At 39.0% G+C, this 23287-nt stretch overlaps 2 protein-coding genes, 1 long non-coding RNA gene and 1 pseudogene across 3 annotated transcripts; all 4 read right to left on the bottom strand.

Annotated features, from left to right (window-relative positions):
• Window positions 1–279: 279 nt before the first annotated feature.
• On the bottom strand, window positions 280–7979 carry LOC148727538 (uncharacterized). Its single transcript, XR_015989168.1, has 3 exons — window positions 7458–7979; window positions 2977–3078; window positions 280–472 (listed from the first exon to the last, which is right to left on the bottom strand). It is a non-coding gene; the product is annotated as an uncharacterized LOC148727538 (long non-coding RNA).
• Window positions 7980–8099: 120 nt separating this feature from the next.
• Window positions 8100–10855, bottom strand: LOC148727537 (uncharacterized; annotated as a pseudogene).
• Window positions 10856–11207: 352 nt separating this feature from the next.
• Window positions 11208–15832, bottom strand: LOC148727536 (uncharacterized). Its single transcript, XM_088726496.1, has 3 exons — window positions 15473–15832; window positions 11949–12044; window positions 11208–11692 (listed from the first exon to the last, which is right to left on the bottom strand). Exons 1-3 carry the CDS (start codon window positions 15780–15782, stop codon window positions 11208–11210), a joined length of 891 nt encoding a protein of 296 aa, XP_088582622.1. The 5' UTR covers window positions 15783–15832.
• A 5375-nt stretch (window positions 15833–21207) lies between these two features.
• Window positions 21208–22935, bottom strand: LOC148727535 (ATP-dependent DNA helicase Q1-like). Its single transcript, XM_088726306.1, has one exon. It carries the CDS (start codon window positions 22759–22761, stop codon window positions 22252–22254), a length of 510 nt encoding a protein of 169 aa, XP_088582432.1. The 5' UTR covers window positions 22762–22935; the 3' UTR covers window positions 21208–22251.
• Window positions 22936–23287: the final 352 nt, after the last annotated feature.

Here is a 23287-nt window from a genome sequence, read left to right as displayed (position 1 = left end):
TGCTAAACAAAAATTAGTTCTTAGGCTAAGTATATAAACATTTCCTCACCCACCTACAAGTCTGCGATGCTACTAAGTGAGGTCAGATATTTAGAGCAAACTTTCGAAAAGAATCATTTTCAATTACATTACTGTTCATTTCAAAGAAATCATTGTTCAAAACACGGGTAACAATACCGGAAGAGTTTCCAGTCGACCTTTCTGTTTTTCAGCTATAAATGTGAAAAAGTAAAGAGGACTTGATATAAATAAATAAATAAATAAATAAATATCGTTTAATCCACTCTTTCAATGCAGTTGAAACCATGTACAAACTGAATTATCAAGGGATATCATTTACAAAACTGTTAAATATAATTAAAGTATAGTAATGTATAGTCAACGTAATAATTAATCTAAAAATCTAAAAGTTATAAAGTCATTAGTTCTCTTGGTTCTCGCCTCCTGGCGAACGGACTCTTCACGCCCAGATCTAAGATTATAAGGAACATTATAAACATTAGCTTGAGAGCGGAGTTTCCATGTCGCAATGAACTTCCTACTTAATGTTTTTCTCCTGACTTCTAGGCTTGGGAGGCCAGATATGGCCAGGGCTTCCTTATGAGTAACACCCGGAAAAACTACCTTAAGGGCTCTCCTTTGTATAGTTTCTAATTTGGATGAAAAATATTCAGGGATGTCTTGCCAAGCAGCCACGGCATATTCTAAAATAGATCTAACAGCACACTTATAAATATTTGTAAAGTTGCTATTCGCTACGCCAGCTCTTTTAAGTACTCTTGAGGTACATAAACGTTTGGCGGCCTTGGCAATAAATGTAGTCTATGTGGTCATTCCATTTAAGATTGTCTCTGATTTTAACACCAAGTAATTTAAAAGATGAGACACGTTCGACCTGGTGATTACCAATACAAATAGCTGGAATAACAGTGTTCGGGTACTCCATAAAATTTATCAGCATTTCTTTACACTGCATAAAATGTTCTGTATAAGGATCCTTCCTTGGGGCGTATACAGTCAGTATAACCAATTGTATACGGTAAATATAAGGATGTGTAAGGTCCGTATCATGATCAGTACAATCAGGGTATGCTAAGAAAATACCAGGACCGTACACACATGTGGTATGATTTCTTATATTTCAGTATTCATGCCATTATACATCATGAATACTCTGTGTGACATGAGATATACTGGTTTGTATACTGGGCTGATATACGGGTTCTTATACTTCATGTTGAATTCCTCAGTTATAGCTTAGGGTACAAACCAGTGTATGTAAATATTGGACACTACTTTGAGACGAATATTAATGAATTCTGGGATTATCTACGGACAGATATGTTTTTGTTTGGATTTATTGCATTTTGGGGCTTAATCAATCCAATTGTAAGGGCCAAATTAGACGATGTGAAGGGTGAATTTGAAAAATATTGGGGCCACTTTGGAATTTAAGGGGGGCCAAAACAGCCCTAAAAAATTCAGTCCTATCACAAATGGCCCCTTTAAAAATAGCCAATATTTCAGCTCCAATGCAAGTCAAACTCAGAAGTAGAGGGCTCTTTCCTCTGCACACTGATTTCCCCCCCTAACAGTCAAATAACGAATATACACAGCATACTTATCTTCCAAATACTAATTTATTTAATTCTAAGTATTGTTACTGTTAAAACCTTTTACAGACCATGATTTTAAAGTTATGAAGAATTTTTATTATGGTATAAATGGACAAACATCATTTGAAAGAATAGAACAATAAATAGATACATTTTTAACTTTAATGCAACCATTTTCTAAAATATATCTCTTCACTAAATCAGTATACTTCTCAAAATTGCAACCATTGCTTGAAATTACACACAAGAGACACTTGTAAGTAAAGCATCTCCTTTTCAATGACTCAACAAATGTGGTATGAGGCAGCTTACGACCAAGACTGACTGAATTTTTTGAAGTACAGAAAATTATTAAAATAACACAACACCAATAAGTGGTCCTGCTCCTGCACAAGAATATAAATTTTGTTTGATTTGTGCATCTGAAAAACAGTCTTGGAACAGCATTGAGAATTCTTTCAGTGGATGTGAAAATACATCCCATTTTACATTATTAAAACATTAACTTTCATCATGCACTACCTCAGGCATTTACCAAGTCATTGAAAAAGGAGGAAACAGTAACAAGAGTCTGCCCGCACCCAATTTCAAGTAATGCTTGCTCTAAAAAAGTAAAAATTGCCTTTGACTGATTGTAGGAGACATTAAAAATATAAAATGAGCCAAGTAACCCAATGACAGCATCAATAATTCCTTCTTGAAGGAGCTGACAAATAATACTCCCCTCTGTGACTATATACAGGAGATCAATGTCATAAAATATCTCCAACAATAACAATTGGTGGCAGGATGTAATCTATAACTACCGGATCAACCTCTCTGCAACAAAAACAAATTTTACAACTATATTAAAAACAAGCCAAAGTGCAAAGGAACGTCAAAATTACTAGCTAGTCTGCCATGTTCAGTTGGTCATTTTCCCCTCATTTAATTTTACTCAAATGTTATATATACAGATGTAGGATGTTTTTCTAAAACTATATAAGCCAAAGCATTAAAATGGAGGTGGGAATTTAGCTCAATGCTCATAATTTGTTTTCCCTTCAAGCCTTGAAAAAATACTACATGACTCCCAAAGTATCTACAGGTGCACATCACAAATGTACCTGTGGGGTGATCAACCATCAGGAAAAAAAAGGGATCAACTATTGCATGTGCAGTATTTATCTTGTGGTTTGACTACAGCAGGATTAAAAAAAAAATTCTGCTAAATCATAAAAATGGAAAAATAGAAGGAAATTAAATACAACCCCAAAGTACTTGAAGCTTAGTATCTGGACTTCATAAGCAAATGGGCTCAGTAATTTTAGCTGTTCTGTTGTATTTTTGCTCCAGAGTAGCAGTGTTTATGGACTCCTACCTCCAAATGGTTAGAACTTCATCTTGAAGTCCCCTTTTCTTTCCACTCTACTGGTGCAGAACTTTGTTGATGACCAGCAGGGATGTCAATTATTTTTAATTTCTGAAATTTAAATACAGAAGAATTTACTCCTTTGTGAAAATGGGAGACATTAATTAACCCTACATAACAGAATATTGTCTAATCTAGCAGTCTGGATAAACTCTCCTTAAAGCCAGGGCTTATACAAGTTGTAAAGTCGAAGGCGACTTCAAATGAGGTGTCTGTTACAGAAATCAAGGTATAATACTTCTTTGCAAATGATTGAAAACCTCATCTTTCAGTACTATCTCTGTTGCATCCCTCTTCACTAAGGGCAGCTTCCATTCTATCCATTACCTCATTGACCACTTTCTCTTTGTTAGTAGCAGCATATTAAGGATATGCTGCAGCCACATAAGGTATTTTTCCCGTAATTTGGTTGGGATGTCATCATCATTAAATATTCTACAGAGCTGGGCCTTTAACTACATTGAAAGGTAAGACAGAAAACATAACATGTAAGCTCATCTTACTTTTCCAATAAATGTACTCTAGAGATAGTCATAACCACATTTGTGCTGATAACCTAATGAGAGAAATGCTATTCTTAAGGACTGACCATGCCCTTAATAAGGGACACAAGTGTAAATTATTGGTACGGAACTTGCCTTTTGTACACACAAAATCCCTCTTCCCCCTTTAAGAAAAGAATTACTACAACTGGGAAGCATATCACTTAAAAGTATTGCACTGCAACCTCTGACAGGCACCCTAGTATCTGCAGCCAAAAGTTGGCAAAAAAGAAACAAACAAATGTAAGACGGCCAAAACGGTCGACGTAAGAACAAAAGATCCGAGGGAAGATTTACAAGTTTATTACACAGCAAATAAATGCAACGGTACAATAAAAAAACGGGAACGAGTGACACAAAAGCTAGTATAGCTTAGAATCCGCTTTAAGGGCACTCTCAGGAAGGCAAAAAAACAACTGAACTCACCGAGCAAACGGTTGTAACTTATAGTAAAATGCAGGAAAAGGTAAAAATAACTTTAAACCAAATTTGGGCTAAGAGCGGTTAATTAAACAGGAATTACATAAAGGAAATGGGCAGTTAAACAGGAATTTCATAAGGGAAATCGGCAGTTAAATGAATAATGCAATTAACACATTACTAATACAGTTAACACATTACTAACACAATTAACAGATTACTAACATTACTGACAAATCGCTAAAATTCCATGAAATAAAATAAACAGAACAAACATGTTTTAAGTAGGAAATAAGCCTAAGTGACTCTGTCACACAAACAAACAAATAAACCTATAACTGGTTTACACTTATGACAGAAACATAGTCTATTAACCATGACAGAAAGGAGCAATTTACAGCCAATACTTAAATACATGAAATATTTCAGACGGGTACTCCACTAACACATCCTTCACCAATTTTGGGGCAGTTATGATTTCAAAGTGGTGAAGGGGGGAATGTTTAGTCCATGAAATCCTTGTAAGCTTTGTGCTTTCGGGGGTTTTTCCTGACTTCATGGCGATTTTTATCAGAAAAGGCTTTCAAAATTGCCAGAGTCTCACGTGCTGTAAGTCTGGCTGCTTTGCCCAAATACTGAAATCTTTCTTGGTGCCTTTTGACCTTAGAGGGACCAGCTCCAGCAGGAGTCTTGGATGTCTATCGGTCCAATTTATATGAGTTTATTGCTTTAACAGTGCTGTTGCCGTCCGATCACATTATGCTAATTTGCGGCCTGTAGAATCCTCCCAAGCATAGCTACCGGGATCTCGACTTAATTAATTATATAATATCTTTTGTAGACCTTGTTTTGAACAAACACCCAGAAGCGGCTATTGTCTGTGGTGGCGATGTAAATCGTTTGGACATGTAAGAATTTAAGGCTTTGTCTGGCCTAGGTTCCCTCTATTAACTCTGGTCTGGCTGGGATTTCATGGTTGATTTTCCCACGCGGGGTAACGCGTGCTTGGATAACTGTATGACCAACCGAGCGGATCTGTTCGGTTAAGCATATCCCATACATATGCTTATTAAGACAGACCATGAAGGCTTTATTTTACCGGCGGGATTAAAACTTAAACCTGTGCGCCGCAAAGTTCTTGTGCGGGACTGTAGGGAACATCGGAAACAGTCATTTTATATGGCACTCACTACGCTGGACTGGAGTGACGTCCTCAATGAGGTGGACATAAACAAGGCGGTCGAGGTGCTTGAGGTAAAGATTCGTGCAGTGATGAATAAGTTTATGCCGCAAAAATCTGTACGCATGTCATCGCGTGACCCAGTTTGGATGTCCCCATTAGTCAAGTGTATGCTGAGGACTAAGTCCCATATATCTTTAAACAACAAGAAACGTCTGTCTTTATTTAATAAGCGAATTTCTGAGCTGATAACCGAGAACAGAAGAAAACTGGCTGCCATTGGTAGCGGTGAGTGGTGGAAGGGCGTGGACGCCCTATCGCAGCGTCGCAGGTCATCGTTGATAAATTTGGACAAGAACTCTCTAGTTCGTCTGAACGACTACTTCGCCAACCTGTGCTATGATGACAATTACGTTAGACCTATTGATATGGATATCCCGGACAGTGTAAAGCCCCCGAAAATATCTGAGCGGTGTGTTTGGAATACCTTAGTTAATGTAAAGAAAACGGCAACGGGACCAGACGACCTCCCGTACTGGATCTGGAAAGACTGTGCTGAGCTACTCACACCAATCGTCACTCACGTTTGGGATCTGTCGCTGTCTACTCATACATGGCCAGACTCCTGGAAGAGGGCAAATGTTAATCCTCTCCCCAAAGTGAACATGCCTATAGATGACTCAGACTACAGTGGTATTAATGTTACTCCCGTTATTGCCCGGTTGTTCGAGAAGGTCGTGTATCGTACAAAAGCACAGTCAGTCATTGAGAATAACCTGAGCCACACCCAATTTGCATATAGACAGGCGGGTAGTTGCACAAATACCTTGCTCGCTATCCAGCATCAGACATACAAGTATTTAGATAGTAGTGACTGTAGCGCAGTGCGAATTTTTACCATGGACTTCGGTGAGGCTTTCGATTTTGTGAAACATGCTATTTTGTCTGCCAAACTGAAACAGCTACCTCTAAATCCGTACATTATCAATTGGTATCATAGTTTCCTCTATGCAAGACAACAACGTGTTGCTAGTTATAATGTTTTAGGACAGTGGAAATCTGTCAATAGAGGAACCACACAAGGTAGTGTAAGCGGAATGTATCTTTTTAATATATCTTTGAACGATTTGGAGATTTTTTTAATAGATGCCCTGTGCTTTTTAAATATGCCGATGATTCCACTATTCTTTCGCCTATCACTAGGAATAGTGACCCGTCTGCCGACTTAGTAGGACAGTTTTTAACATGGTGTAAAGACAATAGAATGGTCTGCAACCCTTGCAAATGTAAAGAGCTGGTTGTTGGAAAGAAAAATCATAAGGTACTCTACTCTGCAATTAATAATATTCCCCAATGTAATAGCTTCGCTTTACTAGGAGTAACTTTACAGAGTGACGGAAAATTTGATGAGCATCTAAGAACTAAGCTTGTCAAAGCAAACAAGTGTTTACACGTCCTACGAACATTGAGAAAGGAACATTACTCTCAGGCAGAGATTTATCATCTTTTAATATCCATTGTTTTGGCTAATTTTAGGAATGCACTTTCAGTCTATGGGGCATCTGAGTCCGATCTCATGGTTGTACAAAATTTTTTAGACCGATGTCATAAACGCGGTTTTATCTCATTTCCACTTTTTATCAAGAACCTTTTAAACAAACAAGACCGAAACATTTTGAAGAGACTAAAATCAACGGATTGCCATACCCTGAAAGACATCATTCCTGTCCAAAAGACATATGTACACAATCTTAGGAAAAAAGGCTGCGCACGCCCGAAAATTAAGACACAACGCTTTATGAACACCTTTGTAAATAGGCTGATATTTAAGCTCCATTTATTGTAATGACATACTTTTTAATTCATAATATGTATGTAGATTTCTGTTGTAGTTTTTCCAAATTCATTGTAACATAAGATATGTAGTTTTATCTTATGATGGAATAAAGACTTTTATTATTATTTATTATTATATTATTATTATTGTTATTAATTATTATTATCAGCTGGACGTTTGGGTTTGTAGAGTTTTTTCATCCTGTTGAAAATCTTGACCTCCAAATAGCCCTGGAAAAGGGTCAGCACCTTCCATTTATTAATTCATAATTGTTTTGCATGTTTGTTAGTAAACTTAACTCAACTAATGATATTACTTTCAATGTGTGGAGTTCACATCGTCCTAAGTTTTTCAGTTGGCATCTTGTGTTTTCCCTTTTCGATAAAATAGGAAGAAAGGAATTGATAATGCACTCTTCGCCATCCAGCCATCTTACCCTACAAGAACTTACTTTAACAATGCCTCGTCCATGATACAAAAATCCTTGAGCGGTTTTCCCTTTTCATTGGGTGTCAATGTTAGTTCTAAATTGTCATCATCGCTGCCGTTTTGTGAATCGTCAATCGACGTCTAAAATGGATTGCTCGTACCTAGAACTTGATTCTGCACATGGGAATAAAAATATCAATGAATTTTTTCGAGGAAAAGTTCAAGAATTCGGAGGGAGGAATCCTAAAATCAGTGAGTCTTGAAAGAAGTCACGCTTGTCTTGTGCAAATGCAAGATATTATATCATACCAAAACACTTCCAGCTAAGAGCTTTTTTCTAAGTATGTTTAGTTAATTGTATAATTTTCAGTACACACATGGATAATAATTAACAATTACTCCACAAGCGCGCGTTGGATATGAGATGATAAATAGCCAACGAGGTGCGTAGCGCCGAGTTGGCTATAATCATCTCATATCCAACAAGCGCGAGTGGAATAATTGTTTTATTAAAAACGTTAAATTAAATTATTAAATGTTATTAAATTTTTAACTCTCTTTTAAATTTAAGCTCACACGTACGCTTACCATATTTGTAGATTATGGTATTTGAACAGGATAAATTACAACACATGTATGTCAACATGTCTTCCTGTCCAGCCAATCAATCCATGCATGCTTTGCGATCGACATTCGATCCCAGGCCCTTTTTCGTTTTGTTACCGGCGAATTGATTCATGCTTTAGCGTGCACTATCGAGTTATGGAGCACGCGGGAAGTTTGGAGAGCACGAAAGAAGCGTAAGAGTTGCCCGAGGCGATAGCCAAGTTATATGAGCCTCTTTCCTTACTCTATCCTTTTCTCTTTTGTAAAAAATTGCCGCTTGATCTAGTTTCCATTTTTTCACTATACAATGAAATTCTTGTGAGTCATCTAAAATAACGAACAAGTCTCCATGAGCCTTCTCTTTTAGATCATCGAGAATGTATTGAGGGATAGACATATTTCCATACTTAAACTGTACATCTTCCTGGTTAAAAGATACCTCTCCGTTGCGAGTTTTCAAAACGAGTTTTTCATTGGGAGATAGCCGGCATACTTCCTTCTCTAAGGTGAATTCTTTCACATTTGGATCAGTCTGAGGCTTAAGTGTCCCAGCACTGAGCTTAATGATTATCACTCCAATCTGAGGGGTGTCACAGTGTTTTAGAAACAGTTTCCTTTCGAAGTCATTTGGAACTGTAAATTCAGGGTCCCATATTTGAAGGTCACCGAGCCGTTTAGGTATCTTTCCGTAGCGAGCGATACCTCTCAGTAACACAACAGCAGGGACTTTTACTCCATGCTTTGTTGTTCGCACAAGCTGCTGGGTGTTCTGAGCATCTTTCCAATGAATGCTTCTTCCTTCTGAGGAGCTGCATTGAGGACAGTCTCCTATAGAATCTATGAAGTTAAAGTCAACGTTTCCATGCAGTTATTGAGGACCTTTTGAAATCGGCGTAGATCTCCGCTCTCTCAAGATTTTGACGGCCTCATTTAATTCCAGGCTTAGCTTTCCGTCATTTAACTGTGCTACAAACGTCTTCTCTATTTCACTGATTCGCTCAATGAACTCCTTGCATGTATCTCCGCCTATTCTTGACTGTCGATAGCAAACATAGATAACGACTTTTTCAACTGAGAAAAAAAAGGAGCGAAAAGATATTATAATAATAAATTTGCACGACTATGAGTCGTTATTCAAAACCAGTCAAGACTTTTTTTCTAAGAATTTACGTCGAGTCGTGCGAAAACGGTTAGTACTGGTAAACCGGACTGATTTAACCCCCGTCGCGACAAAAAGTCTATCTACAGCTAGCAAAGGATTAGCGCTAGTCGAGTTTCGAAGGACCAACTCAGGCTCAGAGATCTGAAGGAGGCCTTGAGCCACCATAAATGTACGTTCCCACACACCTGTTGAGTGCAGTTCACCAAGTGGACCGTGACGATCTTGACAAAACGATTCAGCACAAAAACGAGGAGTTGCCCCGGTTTTATGTAAAACTGATTGAGAAACATTGTACACTTTACTTTGAACTACATACCGGTATTTCTACAGTGGTATATATAGGATCATGATTCCTCGCATTTCTAGACCTACCTTACCTCCCTTAGACAATGATTTCTCCACTCGGGCATCTTGTGGTAAGATTTTTTTTTTGTCACATGGAGAGTCAATGTTTGTGATTAAATCCATCGAAAACCATTGACCACGAAAATACTCAGCGATACAAAAAAAATACGGTAAAGAAAAGGGAGGGGGTATGAATGATTTTTATGATATATGTTGTGCAGAAGATTGACTTATTCATCCCAATTCGAAGACTTACCGACTTTATCCACTGCAAGTCTTACAAGTCGTTGTAATTCCCTTGATCTTTGATTGTCATAACCATCCCTCACTGTAAAACCATCCACCACCAACACCATGAATCTGAAGTGATAATACTTCAAAAAATCTTCAACTTTGGCTATTGGAAGGTTGGCAACAAAGGGATCCTCTGACGAGTGAAGGAGGCCGTAAGGAAGACTCTCAACATCCCTTATGGATTCATGTGACACATCACAGCCAAGAATCGCCAATTCTAAAGGGTGAAACACAGGTGGTCGTAAACTTAAACCGTTTCTTAAAGGAGAAGTACGTAGATTGCGACTCCCATCAGTAATCTAACTGTTAGAAAACTGTTTACGAATGCGCTAAAAAATTCGACCATGGACTCTGCCTTTTTGAAAACAACTTAGTCACGTTACCTAGCCGTACACGCCAGACCGCAACAAGAACACCATCGTTTTAGTCAACAATGTCTTTTCATTAAGCTCCCAACTATTCAAAGAGATGATTAAGAGATAGAAAGAAGCCGTTTGAGACTTGGTTCCGACAAAGTAGTCGGCCAGGCTGCTAGGCATAACAAACAAAAATCGCAACGTCCACAATCAAATTTTACGCGCATTTGAAGACAATTTTTGAAAGGTTAAGTTATTTTTGGATTCTCAAATCACCATCAGTATCATAATTTCATAAATAGGTTTTAATGGTAAAGATGCAAAATTAGATGGTTTCCAGAGCATGCTTTTCCGTAACTGAGTGGCCATGGTTGTCTGATCACTTAATTTAATTTAATTTATTCCATTTTCACTGCATTAATTTGCAGTGGGGAAGGACTAGAAGGGAACATACGAACCATTCAAGCTGGTCCACCTTCCCACCCATCCCACCCCGGGGGAGGACATCTATCGTATCACACAGTAATCTTGTGTGTGGGAAATTAACGTCTCCTACCCCAACCCTGCAGGAGACTGGACCTCCATTTATTCGTCCCTATCCGAGAAGACTAGAATATTTAACCATTTCTTGATGTTATTACCACATTTTGGCGTCATTACTGATCTATTACTAAACAGAAGCACGGCTACATGGAATCTATTTGTTAAGTTGAAAACACATGGTCAATTGATCTCAGCTATCAAGATCGAAAGGCTCTCTTTCTGGCCAACAGCAACAGAGATATTATAGGTGTAGCATTAGTCTAGTAGCCCATCTGATACTAGCTCATCAAATTTATTTACTCTGGAGACTGGAAATGGGCAAAAATATTACCTTTTGGTATGAATCAGCACTAAGCAAAACAAGAGTTAATAACGAACTGTATTTTATATTTGTATCTATCACCTTTCAGGTAAATGGAGAAGAAACCTCATTATTCCCCTTTAAATCTGTTTTTTAGACTATATTCTAACCTTCGATTTCTCCGATTTGTAGTGGGATAATTTCCTTGGATCTAGCTCCTGGATTTCTGCTTATTGCTGTGTTTTCCCTGTCCCTCGAGATACTGCTGCTCATAGTTGTACTATCTAGAGGGTGCGTAGAAGCGTGCTCTTCTTTATCCACCCTTGGTTCATGATCAATTACAACTTCATAGGGATACAGAGAACTTTCTTGTTTCGTTGGCATCTTTGATTTCGACTTTCGTTCGACTAACGAGTAATAACATTTACGTGAGGAACCCGGCGTTATTTCTTTCGATCTTGCTGGTTGGGGCGTTGCTTGCTTTGATCGTTCCTTTCGCTGAGATGGATTATATTCGAACTTTTGTCCCTTCTTGTTTGGATCAAAGTGATGCAGCAGAGCTTGTTCGTGAATCGCTCGATGATGTTTGTTCCAAGAAAATATGAAGCTCCTTCTACCATCAAGATACTCTTCGCTGAATTGTGAGGAAATTTTCAACCACGTTTAGGTCACAGACACCATCACAATTGAAAAAATGAAACTTAAGTGGACCTGTTGCTTGGTGTTGAGGTTCTAGTTTGGGTGGTTGCTTTGGAGGTGGCGGCCGATAATAGAACTTTTGTCCTTTCTTGTTTGGGTCAAATTGACGCAGCTGAGCCTTTTCGTGAATCGCTCGATGTTGTTTGTTCCAAGAAAAGATGAAGCGCTTTCTGCCATCAAAATACTCTTCACAGAGCGGTGAGGAAACTTTCCTTTTCGCCCAACTTGAAATAACCTCTCGATTCTCTTCATCGTCGGCTTTGTAGTTGTCATCTCCCCCCATAACAATGACGACATTTCCTCCTGTGAATAAAACAGATTCAAACGTTGAATGTATTACTGAATTATAACTTAAATGGTATTTTTAACTGTTTCGTTGTCAGTTACTGTTTCTGTGACCATTTTCATGCGGAAAAATGTAAAGAAACCTGCTCTGGTGTAACGTTAGACTAATTCATAAAATTCTCTTTTTATGAGCAGATCCAAAATATATAAAAGTTCTCACGATTAGCTGAGGACGTAGTGCTTCGCGTTACATTATCTTTTATCGACTTGTCGTCCTGTCTTTCGATAGGAAGTTGTTTTCAACCTAAACGCATATTGCAAGAAAGAGAGCTGAAGTGTACAGTTTGCGTCAACTTTTCGGAATCGAACTATTAGTTACATTTTCTTACATTCTATTGGCACATGGGAAAATGACTCTATGTATCACTTATCTACCAAAGGGTAAATATCACATGATATATAATCAAGAGAAATAATTTCCTCTTTGATTAAGAAAAATTTTATGACGGGTCGATTCTAAATGTAAACCATTTTCACAAATAATCTAGGTGATGTCAGGGTCCCTTATTATCGAGTCATTGAGGGGAAATGAAACTACTGTAATTAGGTCTTAGGTAATATGGTTGACTAACGCAAATGCTTGCCAAAGGTGAATTGTGCCTGTGTTGTATGTAAATTTCCCAAAGAAAGATTCCATGATTCGGCGCTCAAAATATATGACGAGACGACTAGGGGAGACTCTATCACCACTGAATAAATTGGCTCTTTGAATGACAACCATACATTAGCATTCCCTTCACCAAGACACTCGAAAGCACATAACTTTTTGGTAAAGGTCAAATTTAATTTTCGATTCTTCTGCGTATTTTCTTCACCGTTTATGTTAGTTTCAATCGCACGTCTTTTCCAGCAGTAACATGTTTGGATGCTCTACTATTACTCAACTTGAACGAGTTGCAATCAGATGTAAATGCAAATAGTTAACAGAATTCCCAAACTGGTTGCGTTTTTCAGTGCCTTTCGGTCAAAGTGAGAGAAGGGGAATTAAAATTACATGCAGCAAGATCACCACTCTCTCGCCAAGATGCCCTCGCTATATGTGATTACTCCCATCCTTAAATGTCGAAAAAGAAGCACAAACTTCGAACGGTGAACTCCCTCCCATTGTTACCCTGACGCAACTGCATTGGATAATTCTTCGTATTATGCCAATCTGCAGAGCAACCGTCGACCTAACTACTGGTGCTTTAAACTCCGACGTCTGATGGCATTGTTGGGGAAATATAGAAACGTTTTGCTGTAAATTTGATAGGACAAGATAACTTCCTCAAACTTAGCTCTGCTTACCAAAAATTCCAAAAATCCTTCGCTCCGACGAAGGACTAACGCTCGAAACGTCAGCTTTTGTAATCATTACGGTGGCCAATTTACCATTTCAACTTTAAACAACAACAAACATATGAAACATATGTGTGAACTGCGGTTATGAGACGTATATGGGAACGATTCTTCGCAGTAAAGCACTATTTGAGCAATAGTGAAAATCAGACCTGAAAAAAATTTCAGGCCTGTACGGGATTCGAACCACTGGCCTCTGCGATACTAGTGCAGCGCTCTACCAATTGAGCTAACAAGCCAACTGGGAGCAGGCCATCAAATTAATTCGATATAAACCCGTAGATGATAAATCAAACAACAACAAACATATGAAACATATGTGTGAACTGCGGTTATGAGACGTATATGAGAACGATTCTTCGCAGTAAAGCACTATTTGAGCAATTTTTTTCAGGTCTGATTTTCACTATTGCTCAAATAGTGCTTTACTGCGAAGAATCGTTCTCATATACGTCTCATAACCGCAGTTCACACATATGTTTCATATGTTTGTTGTTGTTTGATTTATCATCTACGGGTTTATATCGAATTAATTTGATGGCCTGCTCCCAGTTGGCTTGTTAGCTCAATTGGTAGAGCGCTGCACTAGTATCGCAGAGGCCAGTGGTTCGAATCCCGTACAGGCCTGAAATTTTTTTCAGGTCTGATTTTCACTATTGCTCAAATAGTGCTTTACTGCGAAGAATCGTTCTCATATACATTTCAACTTTGTTGATATATCCAAATTATTACCAAAAATGCGTTGTAAAAAATGACGAAATCTGCTCGAAAAAAATATCTTTATATTCTATAAAAGGCTAAAAGATTAAAACTAAAATATTTGAACCAAACGTTTTCGGCTGTTTGCCATCGTCATCATCCCTGATGATGGCAAACAGCCGAAAACGTTTGGTTCAAACATTTTAATTTTAATCATTTAGCCTTTTATCGAATATACTTAAAGTGCCCATAATGTCAAAAAATGTTTTTCGCTCATCTAATTTTACATTTCACCAAATGAACTTCGGCGAAAAAAATTTTCGATTTGGATAAAACGCAATTTTTTTTTATAATTTTTTAAAGACATTCAAATTTACCGCCATTTTGGTCCACCATTCGCACCAGTCTTCCTCGGTTTAAAGTGAGTCGTGACCACCCGATTCGCCTTTAATCTACCGCTTATAAGCGAATCTAATTATTTCAAATTACCGCATACATGCTGATAAAGTAGGCCCTATTTACCTACCGAGATTAGATTACCGAGAACAAAACAAAGGCCAAAACAAAACAAAACAAAGGAAAACAAAACAAAGGAAATGATTTCAGAATGTGTTTCTGTTCTTCAGTAATCTTTACGCGTGGAATTTTATCCATGATCTCTTTTTACCAGATGTAAAAGCGATGAATTTTCCTCTTTCGCTTGAACCTTGCCAAAAGAAGAGAAAAACATTCTGAAATCAATTCCTTTATTTTGTTTTCCTATGTTTTCTTTTGTTTTGGCCTTTGTTTTTTTCTCGGTAATCTAATCTCGGTAGGCAAATAGGCCCTACTTTATCAGCACGTATGCGAAAATTTGAGAATAATTAGATTCGGTTATAAGCGGTAGATTAAAGGCGAATCGGGTGTCGTGACGTAGTTCAGGAACACGTGATTTTGGGTTGTGACTTATCTGACTTGAAACCAAGTGGGAATTTGCTTCAGAGTGGTCTCCATTTAGTTTAAAATGCCCGAAAGGTGCGTTGCCGCTCTTTGTGACAACGTTGGTTTTAAACTTAAGGTCAAGTGAGGTTCCTGAACCTACGTCACAGACATCAGTCACGTGGTCATTTTGAGCACGTTACTCTTGTGATCAGCGGCAGGGGTTGACCGCAAGAAAATAGAATTTTGAACTTTGTAAAAATTCGTAAAAAAATTGCGTTTTATCCAAATCGAAAAATTTTTTCACCGAAGTTCATATGGTGAAATGTAGAATTAGATGAGCGCAAAACGTTTTTTGACATTATAGGCACTTTAACTAAGCGAACATTATGGACAAAATATGTTTACATAAGAATAATTCTGCTCCTCACCCGTTGCTTGTAGTAAAGCTCTGTATATCTTGGCGTAACCATTTGCAATTCCAGCGTTGTCTTTATTGATCGAGAGTCGAGATTCATGTGCATGAACCACGAAAAAGGCCATAGCCATCTCTAGGGTTGGAATTATGACGATCATTTCAGACATTTCTCTAAATCTGAAATATTGCTTTACAGGCTTAACATGGATGCTGAATTGGTCAAGCAATTTCTTTCTCGATTCTTCCAGGCATTTCACAACAGGCTCTAGCCTGTATGTGTTATCACAGTTGAAAAAATTAACTCGCTTTCTAGTCTGCGACATATCTTACGTTCTGAGCGTAGCTACCGTTAAGAACCCGGTTGAATACACGATATTACTGATCAATTGATCATTGAGGAAAGAATAGAACTACGCAATGCTTCCGAGAAAACCTGTAACTAGTTTTGATCGACATGTGTATCGCAAATCCCAAAAATATCACGCAATATTATGGCATATTGTATTTTGAGGACTGCACTGGACTGGACTAGTAAAACGCGGACTTGTAAAACGTGGACTAGAACGCGGACTTGTAAAATGAGGACTAGTAAAACGCGGACTTGTAAAACGCGGACTAGTAAAACGCGGACTTGTATAACGAGTACTAGTAAAACGATTTCATCTTTCTACTAGTTCGCGTTATACAAAAAAAAAACAATTTCATACGAAGGCGATCACAAGACTTAATTTTAAAAATTTTGTCCATTTGATGTTATGCTAATTCATTTCGACAGCTTAGTGAGTAACAGTCCCTGTTTGACCTTTAAGCTACAAATGGGTTTGACATACGCCAGATTTGTTGTTGTTGTTAAGTCCGTTACCGTTAAGTTTTATTCGATTTACAAACAGGGAAAAGCATGTCCGCGTTTTACTAGCCCGCGTTTTACCAGTCCAGTCCAGTCCAGTCTACAAAATACACTATAATAATAATAATAATAATAATAATAATAATAACGGTTTATTCACAGTATATCCACATAAAAGGTGTGGCTCTTCATCTGTGAAGGCCTACGATACTAATATTTAATGTTAAAACTAAATTATAATGACTTACTAAATTGTAATAAAAACTATACATGAAAGTAAATATGTAGAATATATTGGTTGGTGGTGGTGGTTGTTTCTATATCTTTACAAGGAAGACAAGGCACGCGCCTTTAAGAACGCCTTGTAGAGCCTGCAGTATTCTTTAAAATCTGTGCAATTCCTTATATTTGCTGGCAATTCGTTACAATTCATGGCTGCTGAATGCTGAAAGGTGCCTGGTACAAATGGAACATAAAGCCTTGGAGCAACACTGGAACGGAGATGCCTAACAGGTTTAACGACTTGCAAATTTAAATGGGAGGGCCAGTTATCAGAATACAGTGCTTTGAAAATAGTCTTTAGTAGCGAGTAGTCCCTTAGCTCCAGGATAGGTAGCCAGCCAAGATCCAAAATGGTAGATATACTGTTTACATATTTACAAGTGACGAAACTAGCCATAGCGAACTGGAGCCTTTGTAGTCTAGCTGAGAGGAATTTTGGTAGTGGATAAAAAACAATGTCACAGTAGCTTATTTTAGAGAGAATTAATGTTTCTACCAAATTTTTCCGTAGTTTAAAATTAGTAAAGTTCCTTATTTTTCTTAAGGTTCTCAGAGTATGACAAGATTTAAGAATAGAACTGATATGAAATTCCCATTTAAGATTCGAGTCAATCTGTCCTCCCAGGAGTTTTGTAACATTTATACGTTCCAGTGGTTTACCGGAGATTTCTAATCCCAACTCCAGATTTCCGAGAGAATGTACATGAGCCATCTGTGGAGTTGAGATAAGAATGGCCTTGGTTTTCTTAGAATCCAGGTCCAGGTTTGAATCATTTGACCACTATCCCTATTAAGCTGCAGTGCAGTTTTCCTTCTCTTTAAAATATTGGCGATTGAAACCAAAGATTTGGTTCGGTTAAAATCTTTACAAGTTCTGTCTTTTGCTGCAGCCCTAAATGTTCGTCAAAATAACAGTGTGGTGGTTGCCTAGGGAAAAACTACAACTTTCCTGCGGTCTGTCTTCTCCAATACTGCTCCGTGCACAGCAGTGTGAATGTTATTTTGAACAATCAAAACTCTTGATATCTTCGGCCCTGGGTCTTTGCCTTTTAAAACATTTTATACTGACACTTGAGTTCGTTTAGCTTTGATTTTCTCAATTTTCTCAGTTAATTTTGAGCTTTTCATTGGAAGTTATCGGTAAACCGGATCAATTCTTCTCACTCAAACCAAAGTACAAAATGTGGCGTGTTTTTGACCAGCAATTAGGGACGTTTGTTTACTTTTTTGTGTGTTGTGAAAATTTTGCATTCTATCGCATTAAAAAAGTTTCTTCGCGCAAATCCTTGTTTTCTCTCTGTTGTAAAAGAATATTTTTTCATGATTTTAGCTGTGCGTATATCGAGTTATGAATGCTCGGGGAGTTTGGAGAGCCCTCAAAAAGCTAAAGTGCTCTCGGGGCTACTCTTATGCATTTTTCGTGTTCTCCAAACGTCCCGCGTGCATCCATAACTCGATATGCGCACGCTGAGCATGAACTAACTCTTAACTTTCCCACATTAATTAGTAGCTTCGAAAAGACGGTAAAAACGGACCTTGAAACAAATTTAGCGTTTGTAATAAATATCATGTTTCACAGCTCTGTTTGCCTAGTGGTCAAGTGAGGTTAGATTTTTTAAAACTTTCTTGAGAAAAAAATTTTTTGTCTTTAATTATTACTCGTAAAAAATGGAGAAATTGGTGCCTCGTTAATATGAAAAGATTAATGAAATATCAAGTAAAACCGTCCTCAAAAACACGAATAAAGTTTTACTACACAGGAACTGTTTCCAGAAGGAAGTAATTTCTATTTTTTGACTGTAAATAGGAACAAACGGGCTGACTCATTTCATACTTTGTGAATATTATGGCTGTAAGAGGGACAAACAAATTTCCATACTTAAATTGCACGTACATCAACGTCTTATGAAGATAACTTTCAGTTGCGAACAAGAGTTATTCATCGGCAGAAAGCTGCAACTGTATTTCCCCGTCCAACAAAAATTCTTAATATTTGTATCAGTGCAATACTTGAGTGGTATTGCAATATGGGAAATTTGGCAATGAACATTCCACTGGGCGGCCCTTCTTGTCCACTTTTTCTAGGTCGAATTGGAATTTGCAGTGTTGGATTTTGAAGAGGGAGACCGGAGACTGGAGGATCCGGAGAAAAACCCTCGGAGAAAGGACGAGAACCAACAAAAAACCCAATCCACGTGTGACGTGGATTGGGTTTGACGTTTGACGTTTGACGTGATTGGGTGTGACGTCCGGGAGCGAACCCAGGCCACAGCGATAGGAGGTGAGCGCTCTCACCACTGCGCCATCCCTGCTCCCCTAGTTGCCTGTAGTTGTGGAGTTTTTTTAAGAACCCTCTCTTTAAAGTCATCACAAACTTAAAGGTAAATACCAAGGAAAATGTAGAAAACTATAGATCGATTTCTCTGTTGTGGATCTTGGGCAAATGCCAGGAAAGAATTGTCCACCGGGCCATCTACTCTCATGTATCACCTTTTCTCAACAACTGGCAGCATGGCCTCGTGAAAGGGCGTTCTTGTATAACCCAGCTGGTACTTGTGCATCACATGTGGCGTGAAGCGGTTGACGACGGTCTTCAGGTTGACGCAGTGTTTTTGGACTTTGCAAAAGCCTTCGATCGCGTGCATCACAGGATACTGCTGAATGAATTATTGGAATCTCAGGGTCGTTGTTGGCATGGTGTAGCGACTACTTATCAAATCGTACACAAAGGGTTGGGATTGATGGCAAGAGTTCAATTTGGCTGAATACTCCATCTAGTGTGCCGTAGGAGTCCAGTTTGGGCCCTCTATTCTTCGTACGCTGACGACTGCTAAGCATATAGAGTGATATCCTGCCCAAACGATCAGTTGCTGTTTCAAGGGGATTAATTTAAAAAGGCTTTGTACTTGGAGTGAACGGAATAGGATGGATTTCAATGTTAAGAAGTGCAAGGTGATGCGAATTAGCATGAAAAACCATCCCCTTATTTCCAACTTCACCTTAAAAGGATCTGTCCTGGAGGAAGTTGACGAATTTCGTGACCCGGGCTTGCTAACCAACCGTTATTTCTCTTAAAATTCTCATATCGACTCAGTTTCAAGTAGGGCAAATAGAATTTTAGGTCTGATTAAAGGAACATGAAGAGGTTGGAAGGATACTGAGACTTAGAAAACCTTGTATTGCACACTAGTGAGATCGCAAGCGGAGTATGGATCGGTAGTGTGGTCGCCTTATGCCACAAGAAATATTGACAAACAGGAGGGCATCCAACGGAGGGGAACAAAATTTATCTTAGGACAAAATAAAACCAGTTACGAAGATCGTATGAAATGCCTCAACATGCGGTCCCTTGAAAAGAGACGCTATCTCTTCGATATTACATTCTTGTACAAAGCTCTTAATAGCCTGCAGTGCTGGCGTATTTTGGGCGCACAAGTGCACATTTTCGTATTAGGCCGCCATCTTAGATTTGGTAACTGGGGAGGATTGGGGCGAGGAAATATTTGCCGAGGGAGTAGGTGTTAAGTGGAAAAATGGGCAACGGGGGAGAGGGAGGGGAAGGAAAAAATACGCCTGCCCGCAAAGCCTGTGATTTCGCAAAACGCCCCCTAATTAGCAGCGCTTGACCGCCTTTCCGAAAATGTGCAAGCAGCCAATGAACATCGATTGTTGAATTTACCGGATGGAAGCCAAAAATTTACTTCCGACAAAAACATTGACACACGTGTATTTTTCAACTTCGTGCGAAACAGAATCGATCGAGCTAGCAAGTATGTGAGTGAAGTTATGTCGAAAAGACGTCCTAACGACAGCTGTAGGATTTGTAAAGCTCTTTTAAAGTGAAATTTGGAAATATTCCCGGTAAACAAGTGTACTCGTAGGAAAACTACCGGCCCATAACTCTCTTACCATGTGTAAGTAAAGTTCTTGAGAAGTTGGTTGGAGCGCAGATCAACTCTGGCTTCGGTAATCGCATTTACCAACACTCATCCGCTTATCGCAAAGCTCACAGCTGCGAAACAACATTGATCAATTTAGTAGAAGATTGGAGACTGGCAAGGGATCGAAAACAGGTTGTGAGCATACTCTCAACTGACATGTCAAAGGCATTTGACTCGTTACATCCACCACTACTTCTGAACAAGCTTGAAGCGTACGGTTTTCAGGAAAGCGTTATTCAACTTTTAAACAGCTACTTAAATGAACGGAAATATCAAGTAAAGATCGGCTGTCATGTTAGTTCGAGCCGATTCGTGAGTCGTGGCTGTCCTCAGGGTTCCGCGCTTGGCCCGTTGTTATGGAATGTTTTCCAGAATGACCTATCCTACTGCCTAACAGCGAACTTGTCTATGTATGCCGACGACCATCAAATTTACCACGCAGGAGCAGACCAGGCAGCTGTGACATCCCAGTTAAAGGACAGTGCCAACTTAGCAACAACGTGGTACAATTCTAACTTATTGGCGGGAAACCTCAAAAAGTACCAAGTTTTGAACTTGGGCTCCACTCAAAATGACAGCAATATTTGCGTGAATGATGTTGTGATTGAAACTAAAGATAATATCATACTTCTAGGAGTGGTGTTGGATTCTAAGCTAAATTTCTCTGAGCATGTAATCTCTATTTGTAAAAAAGCCAGCCAGAGAATTGGTGTTTTAATGAGACTACGTAATTTAATTCCTATGAAATCTAAGTTAATATTATTCAAAAGCGCGATATTACCATTCCTCACGTACTGTCACCTAGTGTGGCATTTTTGTAAAGCGAGTGACACTCGAAAGCTTGAAAGACTACAAGAAAGAGGACTTAGAGCGGTTTTCAAGGATAATAATTCTAGTTATGAACAACTATTAGAGAAGGCAGATCTGCCAACACTACTAAATAGTCGCTTACCGGATCTGTGCATACTTATGTATAAAGTAAGGCATAAACTGTGCCCTGCATATATAAGTAACATCTTTAAAAAACCAAATAGTAATTACAATCTGCGGCAATCAGATTTCTCTATACCTAGGTATGAGACAGTCACCTATGGCAAGCACTCTATTAGATATTTAGGGCCTAAGCTATGGACAAGACTACCCAAGAGTATCAGGGACGTCACAACCCTAACGTCGTTTAAAAGCAAGATACGCCAACTCAATATAAGTGAACTTTTAGATGATGGCTGCGCAGGCTGTAGCCTTTGTTCATTTTGACTTCTGTGTGTTTTTACTATAAATCTCTTAATAAGTTAACTATAGATATTTTATCTACTACTGTATTTAGTTTGTATATTCTCCCCTAATTGGTGTCCCCAAATTAGTAGGGGATTTGTTCCCTGGCTAGACGGTTTTTGACACTGTAATAAATTTTCTACTACTACTACTACTACTCGTCCTCGGAAAACCTTTTTAGACCATCGCAGAGGAAGGACAGCCTTGGAGTTGTTTTAGCAGAGGTTTGTAGTCGTGTCGGATTAGTATTGTTGCACGATCCTGCAACATATTCTGATCGCGTTTACAACCCGTGTGGTCGAAAAATTCGCAGTCTTGGCCAGTTGTTCGAGTTTGTCAAAGTGGGCACGACTCCAACGGTAAACTCCGTATCTAAAAGCACGAAAAGCACACTGGCAATTCCGGAGAAAGCGAGCCCTTCATGGAGAAAATCAAAACTTGGTAGAGTTACTTCGCCAACAGCCAAGACGCTATCGCCGCAGTAAGCTGGCAAATCAAGAAAATCTCGTCCACAATTATTGCAGCAAGTTTTTGGTGCAATGGTGAAGTGCTCTTTTTCACGGAAGAGCGAAAAGGCTTCGCTAGTATTTCTTCTGCGGACGCAAATATCAGTTGCTGTTTGCCGTTTTCAACATCTTGTAAACTAGCACCAGCAAGGGATGTCGCCGTAAAATCCATTAAAGATGCTTCCGCCAGCTGATCTTGCATGATGCTTTTGAGCGGACAGACAACAATCACACGCGCAGCTTTCAACGATAATATTTGCTTCACGCGGATCAACAACTGGACGAGGCTTTTACCAAAGCCCGTCGGAAGAACTGCTAGTAAATCCCTTCCATCAACAAGAGAAGAAATGGCTTCCTTTTGTTCCGGGCGTAATACAAGCGACATACCCAGCTCAGAGAGAAATAAAAGCGCTTCTGCGAGAGCGGCATCAAAGCTTAGCGTATCCGCCATTTTCTCTCCAAATCACTCCCGCTCCCAATCGCGGAACAACCGGAAGAAAACTACTTTAGATGACAGGCATCAATCCAGTTTCAACCTACCGCACCAATCAGAGGCCCCGTCCATCTGGTGTACGGGTTTTGCGAAATCACAGGCTTTGCGGGCAGGCGTATTTTTTCCTTCCCCTCCCTCCCCCCCCCCCCCCCGTTGCCCATTTTTCCACTTAACACCTACTCCCTCAGCAAATATTTCTTCGCCCCAATCCTCCACAGTTACCAAATCTAAGATGGCGGCCTAATACGAAAATGTACACTCGTGCGCCCAAAATACGCCGGCACTGCAGGTTAAGCTCCTAATGGCTACCTTAACATAGATTTAACCCCGTTTTTAGACTTTTACTCTGAGGCTATTCCGTACCGGTTCAGGCATATTGATGACTATTCACAACTTTACCAGGACTACCAAATTTAAATACAGTTATTTTAACAGATTTGCTGAAATGTGGAACTCCTTACCATGGGTGATCAGATAAGCACCT

Source organism: Stylophora pistillata, chromosome 7, assembly GCF_964205215.1.
Source record: "Stylophora pistillata chromosome 7, jaStyPist1.2, whole genome shotgun sequence".
NCBI lineage: Eukaryota > Metazoa > Cnidaria > Anthozoa > Scleractinia > Pocilloporidae > Stylophora > Stylophora pistillata.
This window is presented reverse-complemented; position numbering and strand designations above follow the sequence as displayed.

Coding starts and splice junctions, on each gene's coding strand:
- LOC148727536 (XM_088726496.1), bottom strand. CDS start 15,782: ATGTCGCAGACTAGAAAGCGAGTTAATTTTTTCAACTGTGATAACACA. Junction 12,045..15,472: donor AGCTTTACTACAAGCAACGG/GTGAGGAGCAGA, acceptor TTTTATTCACAG/GAGGAAATGTCGTCATTGTT. Junction 11,693..11,948: donor AAGTTGGGCGAAAAGGAAAG/TTTCCTCACCGC, acceptor CGTGGTTGAAAA/TTTCCTCACAATTCAGCGAA.
- LOC148727535 (XM_088726306.1), bottom strand. CDS start 22,761: ATGGCGGATACGCTAAGCTTTGATGCCGCTCTCGCAGAAGCGCTTTTA.